Source organism: Rhagoletis pomonella, unplaced genomic scaffold (assembly GCF_013731165.1).
Source record: "Rhagoletis pomonella isolate Grant_MI unplaced genomic scaffold, Rhpom_1.0 Rhpom_scaffold_00007, whole genome shotgun sequence".
Classification (NCBI taxonomy): domain Eukaryota; kingdom Metazoa; phylum Arthropoda; class Insecta; order Diptera; family Tephritidae; genus Rhagoletis; species Rhagoletis pomonella.
This window is the reverse complement of record NW_023458561.1, coordinates 25670779-25686955: the sequence shown is the minus strand read 5'-3', so window position 1 is coordinate 25686955 and position 16177 is coordinate 25670779. Positions and strand designations below refer to the sequence as shown.

The 16177-nt window shown below is 34.2% G+C and overlaps 1 protein-coding gene across 1 annotated transcript in view; it reads left to right on the top strand.

Moving 5' to 3' along the window:
• Positions 1-14824, top strand: part of LOC118743752 — a 66080-nt gene extending 51256 nt beyond the window's left edge. The window contains exons 7-8 of the mRNA XM_036476514.1: positions 927-1040; positions 14273-14824. Coding sequence (XP_036332407.1) covers positions 927-1040; positions 14273-14412 — 254 coding nt within the window. The 3' untranslated portion in view covers positions 14413-14824. The remainder of the gene's footprint in view (positions 1-926; positions 1041-14272) is intronic.
• The last annotated feature ends 1353 nt before the right edge of the window (positions 14825-16177 follow it).

Here is a 16177-nt window from a genome sequence, read left to right as displayed (position 1 = left end):
ACCTAAGACACTACCCTGTGGCACTCCAGAAGATGGAACGAACGGGCTACAAGTAGCCCCGTCAATTGAGATAACACACCGTCTGTTACACAAGTACGACTCCAACCAACGCAGAAAACTAGAATGAAAGCCAATGCAAGCAAGCTTTTGAATTAATATACTATGTAACACTCTGTCGAACACTTTTGAGAAGTCTGTATAAATACAGTCAACTTGAAAACCTAACGGAAAAGACTCGAAACAATATTCACTGAAAACAGCGAAGTCTTGTAACTTTTCTGGCCTTTTAGACAAGCTTTTTAAACTAAAAATAAATAATTACTCTAATGTAGTAGTAGCTATGGTTGCCATATCATTGCGTAATTAGCATTTCCGTTTGACTTCAACGCGCTTGCAAATGCAGCGCATTTTAATAGGAAATCAATGAAAATTAAATACAAATTTGCTCTTCTAGCTAATGGCACATGGCGTTGTGCACATACAAATATTTTGTGTTAACTTAAAAATGTGAATTTCACAATAATCGAAACAATAGTAAACCACCATAAAGTTTATTGTAGGTGTGCTTTAAAAATGTTTAATAAAATATATATTTAATAAAATATATTAGAAAAAATTTAATATTGGTTGAAGCGGGAATCGAGCCTGGATTTTTTATTTATTTATTTATTTATTGTATTTTGTTATTTATGGCCTTATTTATATCAATTATATTCAACAATTTTATTGGCCGTTTCCAATGAAAAACTTTTGTGTAAATTATTGTTATTTTCCCACAAACGTTTTTGATTGGAAACAGCATCAAGCTCAAATTTCAAAATTGTTGAGTGTATTTATATTTAATACAAAAAAAAATTATAAATCTTCCTTTCCTTTGTTAAATTTATTAAGTAAACTTTTTCAAAACTATTTTCTATTTATCGCAGATTTCCAATCATCAGAGCTAACAATTCAACGAACACGGCGTGAGCATTCGGGAAATTTCACTTGTGTGGCTAGCAATACACAACCTGCAAGCGTGTTAGTGCATATTTTTAAAGGTAATACTAATTAATTTGATAGTAAAATATACATAAATACCATGAAACATGGAAGTAGCATTAAATGCGAATGACGTAAAATATTATTTTTAGCGACTACCAAAGATAAGGGTAAAAACTCAAAATGAATTTTTTTTATAATTAAAGCGGAAATTCATTACAAATTAGTGACATTCAATTTTAACATTGCTCTTCTAGAGGCGAACAACTTATCAAAAGAAACTTGCATGATTTAGTTATTGAATCCGGGTCCTAATGAATAGAGCAGTGCACAACATTTAAACTCAGTGACTTTTTGAACAAATATATTCCTATACAAAAAAAGATCTTTAGCTCGGTAGATTTAGTCCAGCGTTTTTCGAAATTGTTAACTCTAACAAGTATATCCCTCCATTCGACCCAAATGACCGAGCCACTTCTCTGTACATATTTGGACAGCAGAGTCCAAACGAAACTCGTTTTATTTCTTCTCGTTTATATTCAACAAAAAAGCAAATCGGAAAACTCGGAAAGAAATCTTTTAATTAACACCGAGTCCTTCTGATTCGTATGGATTTTTGATTTTTGTTGCAAAATACTTGAAAAGGATGGCTATAAGAATTTGTTTTTCTCTCATGTAATATTTGTAAAAATAGACTTAGCAACTTTTCACTTTTGCAGCCGATTCCAGGAAGAAGCATCGGAAGTACGCATAGAGATAAAAATAGTATACTATGACAGGCATTAGCATAACGTATCACCAAGTACCAGCTTGTGCCCAGTCTCTACGTTAATAGTGTCTTTCTTGTCTGGGTTTCCCGCCATAGGAAAATGGAAGACAATGAGGTAGGTGAATTGCCGACAAAAGCAGCCAGTTTGGAGGACTTGCAAAATAGCCAAAGAACTCTGACCTACCAATGAAAGATCGAACGAATTAGCCATATTCAATAGTTTTCGGACAGAAGTCTTTAGAAATGTAAAATCTATTCGTGGCCCACGGGAAAAGATAGGATATAAATGGCCCAGAAATCTGTGTACACAAAAATACGGGTGGTCCATAAAGGTTTTTGGTATAGGGTTTTGTTGAATATGTATGTTATTTTGACAGCAACACCTCTTTCCTACTGAAGTTTTGGCAGAAAGTCAGCTTGAACAAAGTTAAGAAATATAAAAGATTTTGCTCGAAAAATCATATGACGTGCATTGTTAACTATGTGACTATGTTAACAACCAAAACTGTCAGACCCTTGTGGCGAACATCGAGCATGCCACGCGTGAGATAGATGGATCCAGAAATCGTCAGCAAAGTTAGACAAAACTAAGTTAATAGAATGCGCTACTGCCATGCTAGCCAACTACGCCACCTTCTCATATAACTTTATTTTCGTAAATTGTAAAAACTACGATCATTCAGTAAATATTGGATCCAAATTGTTGGAAATTATTGCGAAAATTGAAATGTGAAGTAGAATTTTTGTACAAAATAATATTACAATAGGGGTATTCTCTGAGTCTTGCAAAGCCCTTGCACGGTGCACGGATTGCACGGTTTGCAAAGCTGTCCCATACGAAAACCGGTTTTAACCGTGCAATCTGTGCACCATGCAAGGGCTTTGCAAGACTCAGAGAATACCCCTAATGAAATTTTTGGAAAAACTCACTCAAGTGTGGGGCCTATTGGACTATGGATGTATGTAGGTAAATTTATACATGTGTAATTGAAATTGCAAATATAAGCCTACTCACACATTTAACAAAAAAATGTGTTCAAAAGACTATGCAGAACTTTACCTTAACTTTGCACTACACGTTTCAGTACTATTTGCCACAATAGAAATTAAGCATTACAATTGTGGGCATATAAATAGGTAGGTATATGTGTGTGTACGTACATACATACATATCCATATAAAACACCATGCAACAGGTCACCTCCAAATAGTTATTCACCATGTTTTTCCAATAAATTAAATTGCTTTTCAGCACCTGTCAGCGTTGCTTTAGCTGCACTTCTGGCGATAATTGCAAACACTTGGGCGTCTAGGTACGGCATTTCTCAGGCTAACAAAGAAAGTTCTTATGTACGTGCACATATGTATGTAAGTTGATGCTTGTAAACATGTGCTCACAATCAAAGTCAATGAACTGGCAAGCCATGGAAAAATTTAGTATCAGTATGTACTTATACTATGCAGAATGTGTAATAGGCAAAAGGTAAGGTATGAGTAGGAAAAAGCACAGATTGAAATGGTAGTCATATGTAGCTCACGTGTGCTCTCTGACATGCAGACACATATTTATAGGAATTTAGAACAAATTTTAGTATAAGAATTGAATTTGATAGCAATATTGCTTTTACGTCTACTCCGTGTGAAATTGAATCAATACAAGGAAAATAAAGAGGCTAAAGTGATGTCGTACTTGCTCACTAAAGCTACCGTTTGCAACTAAATATGCTGCTGTTTATTATACAATATAAAATTTACTAAACCGTAATAACAAAACTGTATTACAGACATATCTATGTATGTATACAATCATGCAAAATAAGTACTAATATCCTCAAGTTCTACACATACCGATGAAATCGATAGTAAAAGAAGGTTCAGTGCTTTCTGCAGCACTAAAAAATAAAATTAGTTTGAAGAAGAAAATGAAACTCTTACCTGGCTTCATAGGCTGCTGTGGTCAGACCACACCTCAACAGCAGTACGAATGCCGTCAGCGCGATACATAATTTCTATTTTTTCTATTTGTTGTTTTTCTTAATTACGAAAAAGCCTCTGTGAAGTGCAGAACCGAATCAAGCGACGAAGAAAATTGATTCAACTTGAACATTTAAAGACACATTGATAATGCGGCTGTAGCTGAGTGTGTAAAGATGCTTGCTGTTATTTGCTAATCCCGCCAGAGGCAACATGTTAAAATGATAATACAAATTTTTGTTTTGTATCTCCGAATTATGAAAAAGCATCTGTGAAATGCAGAACATAAACGTATTCCAACGAAAAATCGACAACCAAAAGTTTGGTTAATGTAACAATGTTGCGGTTAATATTACCAAATCAATGTTGAAAATATCAACCAAGGTGTTATTAATATTAACCAAAAATTACGCTGATTCCTTTTCAAGTTTGAATTTGGTATTATTAATAAATTTTTGGTTGATTTTTCTCTCAGTGTACAAAAAAGTATCTGCCGCTCGGATAAGGTGTTAAATTGTAAATAGGGACCCTCGACTAAATCTTTAGGCGAAATGTGTGAGCGCCAAATATTTATATACTTTTGGAGAGCGAGTTCCGTAATAGTTTAACATCCTGCTCTTCCTCAGCTTTTTATGTGCGTGTTTATTTTATTCTGACCCCAAGGATCCAAGGTTGCATCCACCTGCATGGTTGGACCTGTTGGCACCTGGTTTGCTATTGTATGCAATGATACCCAGTTTAGCGCTAATCTTTCTCTCGATTGCTAATTAGGTTATCTCCCATATTTCCTGTTGAAACTCACGAAGATAACCTCTAAATACATTAAGCTAGCTCTGTCTTCAGTTAATCCTCTATCTTTTTTAGTCGCGCTTAAATTTCTGCCTTGATCCAGTCTCTTTCTAGGTTTTACTTTAAACGCTTCTTGTTATTTTGTTCAAAGTTATGCTTCCATTGTGCCTGGGTTTTCTGACGTTATGTTATGGACGTGATCAACCGAATTCCGAAAGCCGCGAATGGACAAGCTCTTCATTCATTTTATAAACTATGACTTAGAGCCGCTTGCATCATGTTTGGTTAACACTTTCTCCGAGCAAAACATCATATCGGCGTTATCGATCTCCTGTTATAAGCATGGCGTCGATAACGTCGATAACAATGTGTAACTAGGGGTAAGTGTTAGCTAGACATGGTACAAATGGCTCTTAATAGGTTAAGTTTATTTTCTGTCCATTACCTCAATATTGTTTAATACTTAATTTAAGAATGTTTCATTTAATTTGAAAAAAGTATCATTTAATTTGAATAAAGTTTCATTGATTCTGAAAAAGGTTTCGCTTTATCTGAAAAAGGTTTAATTTAATTTGAAAAAGGTTTCACATATGATGAAAATGGTTTCATTTAAACTGAAAATGCTACATGATCCTTTCGCCATTTCGGGTCGATTTCCAACTTGATTGGGATATCTACGTTCGTGATGGACAATATTTTGACATTTTAAACCAACTTCCAGTGTGCGGTTTATACCTGCTGCCGAGTTGACGTTTAAGTTCGTTTCTTTGCGTCATTGGCATTCGCGTCACTTATACCTATTCGTTTGAGTCGCTTTTTACGGCACACATGCCTTACTATGGTGGGGATTACTAAGATCACGAATTTCGATACCTTGAAACTTACACTTTATCCCACTATAATTAAATGAAGTTTAGGTGATAATTTGCCAAGTTTTTAATATTTATGTATAAAGTATGTATGAATTTTTATTGTTTTTATTATAGATATATCTAATAACTTAGACATAAAAAAATAATTTTTAATTAAATAAAAAATAAAAAAATGGCCAAAGGCTGTTAAAACTGTCACCAAATTAATTAGATAACCTCAAAGGTACATATGCACCCTTTTTTGTGCCAAAAATATCTGTAACTGCGTTTCAAGCTACTCTTTTTGCTTGCATAAAATATTTTTATTGTGGACTTGGGTGGGGTAGAAGTTTTCTCTAGTGTATTTGTGGCCAAATAAAAATTTAACAAAAAAATACCATAGTCGACTATATAGTCTATATCCCCTTTAGTCTTTCAAAGGCATACATCGTTGTAAGAACATACAGTGACTCAAATAAACAACCACGTGTTTTTTTTTAATATTCGCAATATTTTTCCAGCTAAATTTTTTTGTTATTTTTATATAAAAATATCGTCTAAGCTTTAACCAAAACCGTGTAAATCACAGTTTCAAACTTTACAAAAAATTTAGGAAAATTCAACAAATCTTCATCAAAATTTTAACTTTTTATTCTGAATTTTTAGAAAATATCTGGGTATACAGTTTTATAGCCCATACAATTTTTGTCTAATGAAGTGCAAGTTTCAAATGGCTAAAAAATCGCGTTGATTTTTAATTTTTTTTTTTTTAGTTTAGAAAATTTAGCTTGAAAAACGTTACGAATATTTGAAGAAAATTAACACGTGGTCATTTGTTTCAGTTACTGTATGTATTTGCCCAAAATATTTTACTCATTTGAAGCTTATCACATTCAAAGTTTGGACACATTTGTCAAATTATTTTGAACATGAAAAACCTCTCTTTTCACATAATTCCACATGAGCTCACGCGCTAATTGAATTAAGTCTGCTGCCAATGGTGACCAATTCATCTGTTAAGCATACACTCGGTTAGAGGCAGTGAAAGCCAATCAATCAGTATTTCATTCTGTAATTTATTAAAAAAAAAAATCTGCGCATGACTTTGATTTTTGGCGTAGGTGAAAGTTATTTTGATTTATGCAATAATGAAAATTATCGTAAACTTCAAATTGCATGTACATAAAATTAAGTGGAATTACGCTACGTAGTACTTTAACTAATTTTAGCGGAAAGCAACGATAATTAACTGATTTGATTTTCTAAAAGAGATATTTTTAATTGAAAACGTTGAAAATTTACAAGAATATGAAAAAGTTACAAGAATAAAGAATAGTTAACGCAGCATTCAAAACTTATTTAGGCATAAACTAGCGCCTTTCTTTGCGAATAAGTTTATATGGCTATAACTTTTTTTGCCCTCCTCCCGAGAGCTAATAGCTTCGAACAAATAGGTACTAAGAATTATGGATTATTGTTGTTTACTTAGGCAGGGAATCTACATATATACGAAATCCTATTACAGATATGCTTTAGTGTGCTTGATTTCGAATTAATGCACATATACATAGGCATCTAAACTACATATAAGTAAGCATGTCAGCAGTGCTCTCCTTTTAAATGCTAGAGGCAGTGAACTTAGCGATAAAGTATGTTCGTATGCATATACATGCATATACATACACCCATATGTTTATGCATAACTATAGGTGCATGTGAAGCATCCACTACAAAGTCACTTTACACGTACAGCATTACCCCTAAAGACTAAGAGCGAACATACATAAATATACTAGCAGTACTCGTAGGAGCAAATAGCCAATGCAACGCATGTCGCTGACCTAACGAGAACAACAACGACGAGGACGCCAACAATGTAACACATTATGGAAGGACGCGCTCTAATGAACTCTACACATAAATTCTCAAAACATAGTGCAAGGATTGTCCAAAGGACACGCATGTATTTACGTACACGCATACATATAGATTTATCTATGTATGTATTAGTGAGGCGATGGCAAAAGGGATATTAATAATAGTAGTGAATACGATCGAGGGAAGTAAATAAGAGGATATTGCCACTGCGATTTCATGTATTCCCACCAAACTGCTTAGCTAGTAAAGCAAAGCTATTGTCTAATTAGAAATGCTTTGGGCCATTGTCTGGCTTTAGAGCAATGGGGAATGTCTTAGACGATTTAACTCTTACTGTACTAAGAATTGCATAGTATATTAGATAATTGTCCTGCTAATCGAGGTAATTGATATACTCGTATATGTCGGTTAAGTTTAGTTTGTTCGAATGGCCACTTCTTGCATTTAAAGATTATTAGTGTGAGCATAAGAAAATTGAAAGCGATTTAACTACTTTTATTGGTAAACTTGTTAGGGAAGGCAGCTGAGAAGAAAAAAGCAAGATGACTCCTCCTCGACTCCTAGGTTTCTTATGAAGATTATCCGGTTGAGACCGATAGCTGACCCTTAGAAAGTTTCAAAATCTCCTTTGACTATCCGCGGTCGTCTACCAAACTGAAGGAGTTTACAACTTTGCTTGTCGCCATTTTCGCCCAGCGCTCTCTGAGCCAACAATAAACCCAAGTGCAGTCCACAGGCAGCCACTATGCACTTAAAAGTATCCTGTCTGCCTCGTTAGTTACGGTTCCATTTTATCTGTTATGAAACCTAAGATTTCAAAGACCGCCGAGTGAAGATGGAAGAGTCAATATACTCACGAAACTATGGGCCAAATATAGTAAAACTGCGTTCTCAATTTTAACCTCTGACGTCAGGATCTTTTTAAAGGACATTAAAATTTTAGACATATTAACACAAACATTATTTAAAAAATTTAACATTGTGGGTACCAAATGAAAGAGAAAATTTTGTCGAACTTAAAAACATAACAGTTGTTGGTTTAAAAAGACGAATAAGTACTGAAAGTACCCTTTTAATTAATTTAATTTTTTAAGCTAAAGTTAGGAGCACAGAATTCGAGGATTAGTTTATAATTTTTTCAAAAATAAATATTGATAATTTTTTAAGTATATTCAAGGACAAAATTTTAAAAAGACATTTTGCATACCGATTCGTCTTTGTTCATTAAATATTTTTCAATTCTTCAGAATTTTCTCTTTTATTTGATACCCACATTGGTGTTCTAGATTGCACTGGGTTTTTTAAATAATTTTGGAATTAATGATATTTTTTAAATTTCAAAGTCCTTTTAAAGAAAAATTTGACGCCGAAGAGAAAAACTAAATACGCAATTTTTCTATACTTTGCCCATAGCTTCGCGAATATATTCATTTTTGCGTGTTTAAAATTTACTGTCGCACGGTGTTATGCGTCGAGTTGAGGTAGAAATTATTAAAATTTACTCTGCAAGCAGATCAGACTTTTACCATTATCGCGACCCGCATTAACTGGCATCATTCCGTTATCGGATGTCGCATCGTAGAAGCTGAATTTTCCGACAGTGGATCTTTGCCCCGTCCAATACATTTCGCATTTTCGCGCTGATGACAGCTAGCCGAGGTGCAGATGCATACCATCAAAACTGAGTCCTTTAAACGTTTGCTGTGATCGTAGTCAAAAGGGGGTCCCCTCCGAGGGACTATTCTTATATTTCTTTGTAGCCTTGTAGCCTATTTTCATGTAGCGTATCCCAAACCTAGCGTACAACCCATTACCAATGGACCTGCAAGACCTATGTAAGTGAGTTGGTAAATTGAATCAACTGGCACATTAATGTAGCCCAAACCAACCTAGACATTGCTAAATATGTAGCATTATGGTATTTATAAATCGTAACTTTGAATACATAAATATAAGTATGTATCAGTAAGTATACCACACACTTATCCATACACATCAATACATAATTGAATCCACTTCTAAAGCCACATGTATTCTGAACTTCCAAAAAAAAACTACTGTCATCCATTTTCCAGTAACATTATTTTTCCGGAACATCTGACTAAGCTAAAAAAAAAAAGCGATAAAAAGTCAAGTTGTAAATTCTGCTGCACTTAATGTGTTAACACATTAAAATAAATTATTTATATACAAGTGTGCGCATTGGGGTATTTATGTGCATACATATAAGCCTCTGTTCATACTTGTGTGTATTTTAGTGACTTACGAACGTCCGCATGGCAATGCGAATAAAAATGTAGCAACATAAAACGCTCAACATAAAAATTATACCAAAATTGTGTATGCTGATTGTTGTTGCTTGTTGAATGCTGATGCAAATTGCGTACTGAATGCCGAATGAATTTAAATGTAATACAAAACGTGGCGTATTTAAAGAAATTGATTTTTTTTTTTTAGCATATTTGTAATTTTGTTTCAACGCCGTTGATTTGCCGGCTTTCTGCGTGCGGTCGTTGAAGTTTGCTACAGCATTCGCTTACCACAAGCATGCATATGACAAATAAAATATTTTCTGTGTGCGCGTGTAATAAAAGTAATTTATGAAAATTGCAAAACCATGAACTACGCGAACTCCATGCCATTGGCGGCAAATTCCTAAGCCTACATTCTGTTAGGGTACGAAGATAATTCGCATGCGCATATTTGTGAAACAAAACGTCGCCGGAAAACTAACTGCCATATAAGAGTTTGTAAATATACATATGTACATTAGGGTGCATCACTAAAAAAAAGGTAGCGGTTTTCCTACAGGAATCATAAAACTTATATTTTAGGACTTCGGCCAGAATGTGTTTGAAAAAAATATCGTTATTCTCATTCCGTTGATAAAATTTATAAAAAGCTTTCAAGCTTTCAAGCTTTACTTTTCTATGCACTGAAGCAATTTTTTAGAAGAATTTTGAAAAACTAAATTTTTTTTTAAAAAGTCGATTTTGGGGGTATTTTCAAATGTTTACGTAGTTCTTAATATTTTTCCGGAATATTTCAGCGTAGGTCTTAAAATATAATACATTTTATAGTTCCAATGATAAAATGGTACTGATTTTATTTTATTTATTTTTTTTTTTTGTTTGGAGAGTGATGCACGCTAATGTACATTCATACTATTGCAGTCATGTAAAAAGACTATGTGCTGCCACAAATACCGAACGCATCGCTTAACGTTGGCAAAATCCTACAAACCAAAATACAAACGTACAGTATCTGTGCGTTAGTTTGCGTATGTGATGTTGTCAAGCGCCGCAAAAACCGCAGTCAGTCAGTCACTCAACAGTAAAATAAACCCACATTCGCTTAAGGCAAACATATACACATGCAAATAAATTGCTTGTACAAATACCACACTACACACACAAAAGCCTGTGGCCAAGCCGGCGACATGGGTGTTGATGGCAAGCGAAAGATGCGAATGCGTCAGCGATGACAATAGCGTACATATACTATGTATCTCCTTATGTAATCGATATACAAAATACATACTAGGGTGGCCGTTAAAATATCAACATCATAGGGCACAGTTTTATGTGGCTTTACGTGCAAAGTAAAGGCATTCACAAAAGAAAAAAAAAATAAACAAAAGAAAAAGAAAAATTCAGAGATCGCTACCAAGGTTAAACAAATTTTTATTTTTTTTTCAAATCGTAAAAAATTTACCAAAATATTGACTTTGACCAGCTATGTGTAAACCAGCGAGTTTATGAATTTGTTTAAACTTATCAGATTTCTAGTAAAAATTATGTGAAATTTTTGCAATTTAAAAAAAATTTAAAATTTTGTCAAACCCTGGTATCGACCCCTAAAAATATTTTTGAGACTTTGAAATTTTCGTAGCTATTTTAAGGAACACCTTAATACATACATATATATGTACTATCTATATAACTTCGTATTTTGTTGGCTAGTATTTGTATTGTTGTATATTTGCACAGATTGACAAAACCACAACGACAGCAGTGTTGTATTGAAATATTCGAATGCACAACAGAATTTGTACATATGTAGCCAAAGCAACGCTTTTAGTGTTCGGCAAATAACGCATTGGTTAAGCGTTTGTTTGCTTGCTACATGTAACTCTCATTGTTGCCATAGTTATTTAACTGTTCCACACATGCCACAATTTCGATTACGCATAGATACGTTGTTTGCCTGCGTCATCGCGGTTATATCGCTGCATGCATTCTGTTATATGCTAACATCTACATAAACCGTCTAAAATCATTACGAATTCGAAGTTGTGATATTTAAATTTCACAATTTCAAATTTTTTAAGCATAAAATGACGAAATAATTGGAATACACACGTATACCTCCTTAGTTTCTTTCTCTGAAAACTCAAATTTTGTATCATTACTTTCCCTTAAAATCACTTGAATTGGCTTCGTAAACGAATTCTAAGTTCGAGGAGTTTCGACTGCGTGGAGTTAAAAATAGAATCACACAGAATAATCGTTCTAAAAATAAAGCCAACATACAGATTCTGTGGACAAATAAATCCCGATGAAATATATTTGGCGCTCTTCAGGGTGTTGTTTAAATGTTCTTGGATTTGCAGTTGGAATTGCATTTGCAAATTTTATGTGTGCTGCCATAGCAAACATGTGTCTTTTACTGTCAGCCGTACAGCCCTATGGTGTCCCGTCCCTCATGTCGAAAGTATAACAGTACTTTATCGGCCAGCGGCTATGTTACTAACTGAGTTCTGATTTTTGGTTAGGTTTAAGTGGCTGTTACCATGCATAACCATGGAGGCTTATTTATTCTTCCCCTTCTTCTTCTTCGGCTTTGTAAGCGCCTAGGAGATTTTGGCCGAGTTAAACAAAGCAGCTCGTCATAGTCAGGTGGTGGAAAATCGACACCTTCATCATCGACTGGAGGCTCGGGTTTGCCTTTCTATCAACTTTCGTAGCTGCTGCCATTCAATAGGGTGGACATGTGTTCCCTCCATAACTTAAGTCACAAGGTATCTTACAGGAGTTCCTTAAATTCAAATAATCTCAGGGATTCTAGAGAAAGCGCACAAAAGTGGAGCTCTCAGCGATATTTGCTGCACTTCTTCCCGAAAACATGGCAGCCGTTAGCGAAGAACTTGGAGTGACAAGTCAAATACACAAGAAACCATAAAATTTGGTTTTAAAAAGCGAATTTCAAACTTTACTTGTAAGAAAAATTTCGGTTCATTAATTTCAGAAGTCACAGTGCAATATGAAGTTTTTGTTAAAAGAAAAGGATGCCTAATATTTTGTACAACTAATTTCCACATTAGGCAGTAAAAAGGTTCAGTAGAAAAACTAAAAGTTCATTCCAACAGTGGTATTAAGATTTGTACCACGATTTGTTTGTTAGGAAAAATTAAAAAAAAAGTCTAAGCGTTAGAAGCTATAGCAGCTATTTTGGAGATCACCACATCTCCTCATCAGATTTCTCTTTCTAGACCTCAGCAGGGTTCGAAAACCCATCTCGGATGTACAAAGTCAGAAGCGCTAACCACTGAGCTATGCAGACCCCGTACAACTTCTACCGCTTAGACTTTGTTGATTTTCCATTCTTCCAAACAAAAAAATCGTGGTACAAAACATTAATACGCCACAATAAAATTAACAAACTAAAACTTCATTTTTGTCGATCAGTGCATTTGAATTGGTTAGAGACCGCCTATGCGTATGAGTAACCTTAGTCTGGAAATTGTACTTCCCAAATTTTACTTGCCAACTTTCGTTCGACTTCTGACTCAACTAATCCTCAGTGAAAGTTGCGTCATTTAAATTTCCATTAGAGGGGAAATTCTTAGTCAAAATAAAGTCGACACTAGAGGTAGTTGCGGCTTTTTAACATAATTCTCAATGAGAAGAGAGAGAGAGACAGAGGGAACTATCTTTATAATCGACTTTATTACGACTATGAATATGCCCCTTGTGTTTCTTCCCAAATAATATACCGGAGCGTCGTTGAGTTAAGCTCGACGATCCTAGGGTTCGTTCACAATAAATATGTAAGTTCGGAGGTGTTTATAATTAGATCTCTATTTATTTTACTTTTAGTATTTTACTAGTTCAATGTATTGAATCGCTTTACACTGGGTATTCGGTGATTCAGAATCCTGTCTGCGGTCCAGTAGCGGTCCAGTAGGTCTCGCTAGCACGCTATGGTAACGGCGTATCTTTGCGACGCTCCTCTGCTACTTACGGAGCTGTGCGGGCGCTGGTGAACGGCGCTCTGCTGACGATAGTGAACGGAACTTTGCGAACGATCGCGTGTCGCCCCTACGTGAGTTCACGGTAGCTTGTGGCGGCTGGTATACCGGAGCCGGTTTAAAGCTCGGGAGAATGAGATTCCATACGACGACCACCCTTCGGTTAGATCTGTGATTCTCTGCTGCTGAGTCGTGGTGCCTTCTGGTGTTATATAAAGAATCACAAGCAATCCCCCCATACGGTTGTTGCTATTCAGCCGCTGACTATCCTGTTAGATTGTGTCGCTGCTTTTATAGGCCGCCTGTGTGAGGTTCGTTGGTCGTGTGGTTACATGATGACGATGGGCCACATGTTGTCGTGTCTTGTCTCGTTGGTTGTATGCAGGTACACGTTGCCGTATTGCTCTGGTATCGTGTCATGTCGTATTGTTGGATTATGGTGTTGAGGATGCTTGTGTGGGCTACATATCTATTCTTCACAATAAAATTTGTAATTTTTATTCAAATTGTAAATAGGATACTAAATTCGTGTTTAAATCATTCGTAGTTTTGCGCAATCCCACCAACTACCTTTAGCATACAGACTTTATGGGTCAAACCGATTATTAATCATACAAATATGTTGTCCGTATGTAAAGGAAAACAAAGAAAATAAATTTAATCGCTCATGATCTGGTTGTAATCGCTTTTAATAGCTAATAACATGCACATTTTTTTACACTGCCATTACTAAACATTTTAACTAAGCTAGCGCTTTTACATTTTATTTTTCCTCAACAGGTGATAATCCAGCAGCGATGTATCATGGGCATGTCGGCGGCTCGACTAAATCATATCAAACGCATTTGCATGGCATTATAGCCATAATAGCTATGGCCTACCGAATACTACAGACATATATACATGTAAACCTGGGATAATTACAGATGAGACAACAACGGCCATAATGACGCATCAAAGTTAAACTGCGCATACGCATGTATGTTTACATAGTATGAAATGTGGGACTGCAAACAAAAATAAACAAAATGTAAACACACACAAAAATTTATTTGGGTAAGCACGCTATATGGCCACGAAACTGGAGCAACTTATACACACACACTGACAGACACACAAAACTACACCAACACATATACATATGTACGAGTAGTTAGTTAAGTTGAATAATGTAATGAGGCTTTGAATAGGCGGCAGCATAACTATATTTTTAAGTACATATGTACATATAAATATGCGTATAATTATAGTAAGTATATAGGCGTGTGTTAATAGTTAAGGGCAAGTGAACGAATTAGGATGCATACAAAAAATATAGAAAAAAAACCCGTAATGATGTGCAGTAGTCTGAGAATTAAAAAAAATAATCATTTTTTTTATGGAATTAGAGAGCCGACTTACGATGAGCAACAAAAATATTTAACTTGCCACATTTGAGTGTATTTTTTTTTCGTTTTCTATATTTAGTATAAGTATGTAGGTAAGTGTGCTTGCTGCACGTACATATGTAGTAAATAATTAGAACAGTTAAATGTGGAAGTAAATCAAAATTTGTATGTAGTTATCTATGTGTGCAAGTGTGTGTTTAAGTTAGTGCTTTGATATAGTAAATATATACAACTGATAAGAGTGTAGTGCATTTTGTAATGAAAATCCGATAGAAAAAGTATATTTTAAATTTTAGCTAAGTAATATATAAATGCATATTGAAGTACTAACAAATTAAAGAATCAAAAATATCAATTTGAAGCATTTTTTATTACAAATGATTTTCATTTACTCAAAACGATACTTTTGTTAAAAAAAAAAATCAAACTACTATTTTCACAAACTAATTTGATTAGGCTTTTAACAAATGGAAAATGAGAAAGTAAAAATATGGAGTGATTTTTGTAAATTGTACATACATTTATAGTGGAACTTAAATGATAAGAAAGATCTTTTGTAAATTTAAAGTATAACTAATTGAAAAAGAAAAAATGTTGCCAGATTGTAATTTAGTTAAGTCTCTTTTAGATAAAAACTCAAGCGAATAAAATACATAGAGAAATTTTGATTAACAAAAATAGCTAAAAAGTAAGTAAATGCATGAAAATAATGATAAGATAACAAATATAGTATAGACATAATGATAAGGTCACACACATATTGATAAGTTTAGACAATTTTTTTTTTTATAATTTTTTTGTAAAAGTAAAGTTCATTCCACGACAAAGCGCATATAAATCAAAATTTCAATATTTGTATAAAATTGTTTAAAGTTCAGCAAACTTTCGTTAAAATTTCACTCTTTTTATTTAAAATTGAATGAAAAAAATTGTGTATTCAGTTTCATAGCCCATTCAATTTTGATATAAAAACTAAGTATAGGCTTGCAGTGGCTACATTATGTCTATCACTGTAGTTAATTACCAGTAAGTTGCTTAATGTAAGGATGAGATACGAAGAAAAAAAATAAATAAAATAAAATAAAAAATAAAAACACAAACTAAATTAAAGTTAGTTAAGATAATTTTAAATATCAAAAATAGCAGAAGAAAATCCATCGAAATGCAAGTAAAAATATTTGGTGATCAATTTTTTCAAAAAATCACCGAAAGGGATGCGGTGTCATCCTTCTCTCTCGGTAATTAAGTTGGTATGTAACGGGTGATTTTTTTGAGGTTAGGATTTTCATGCATTAGT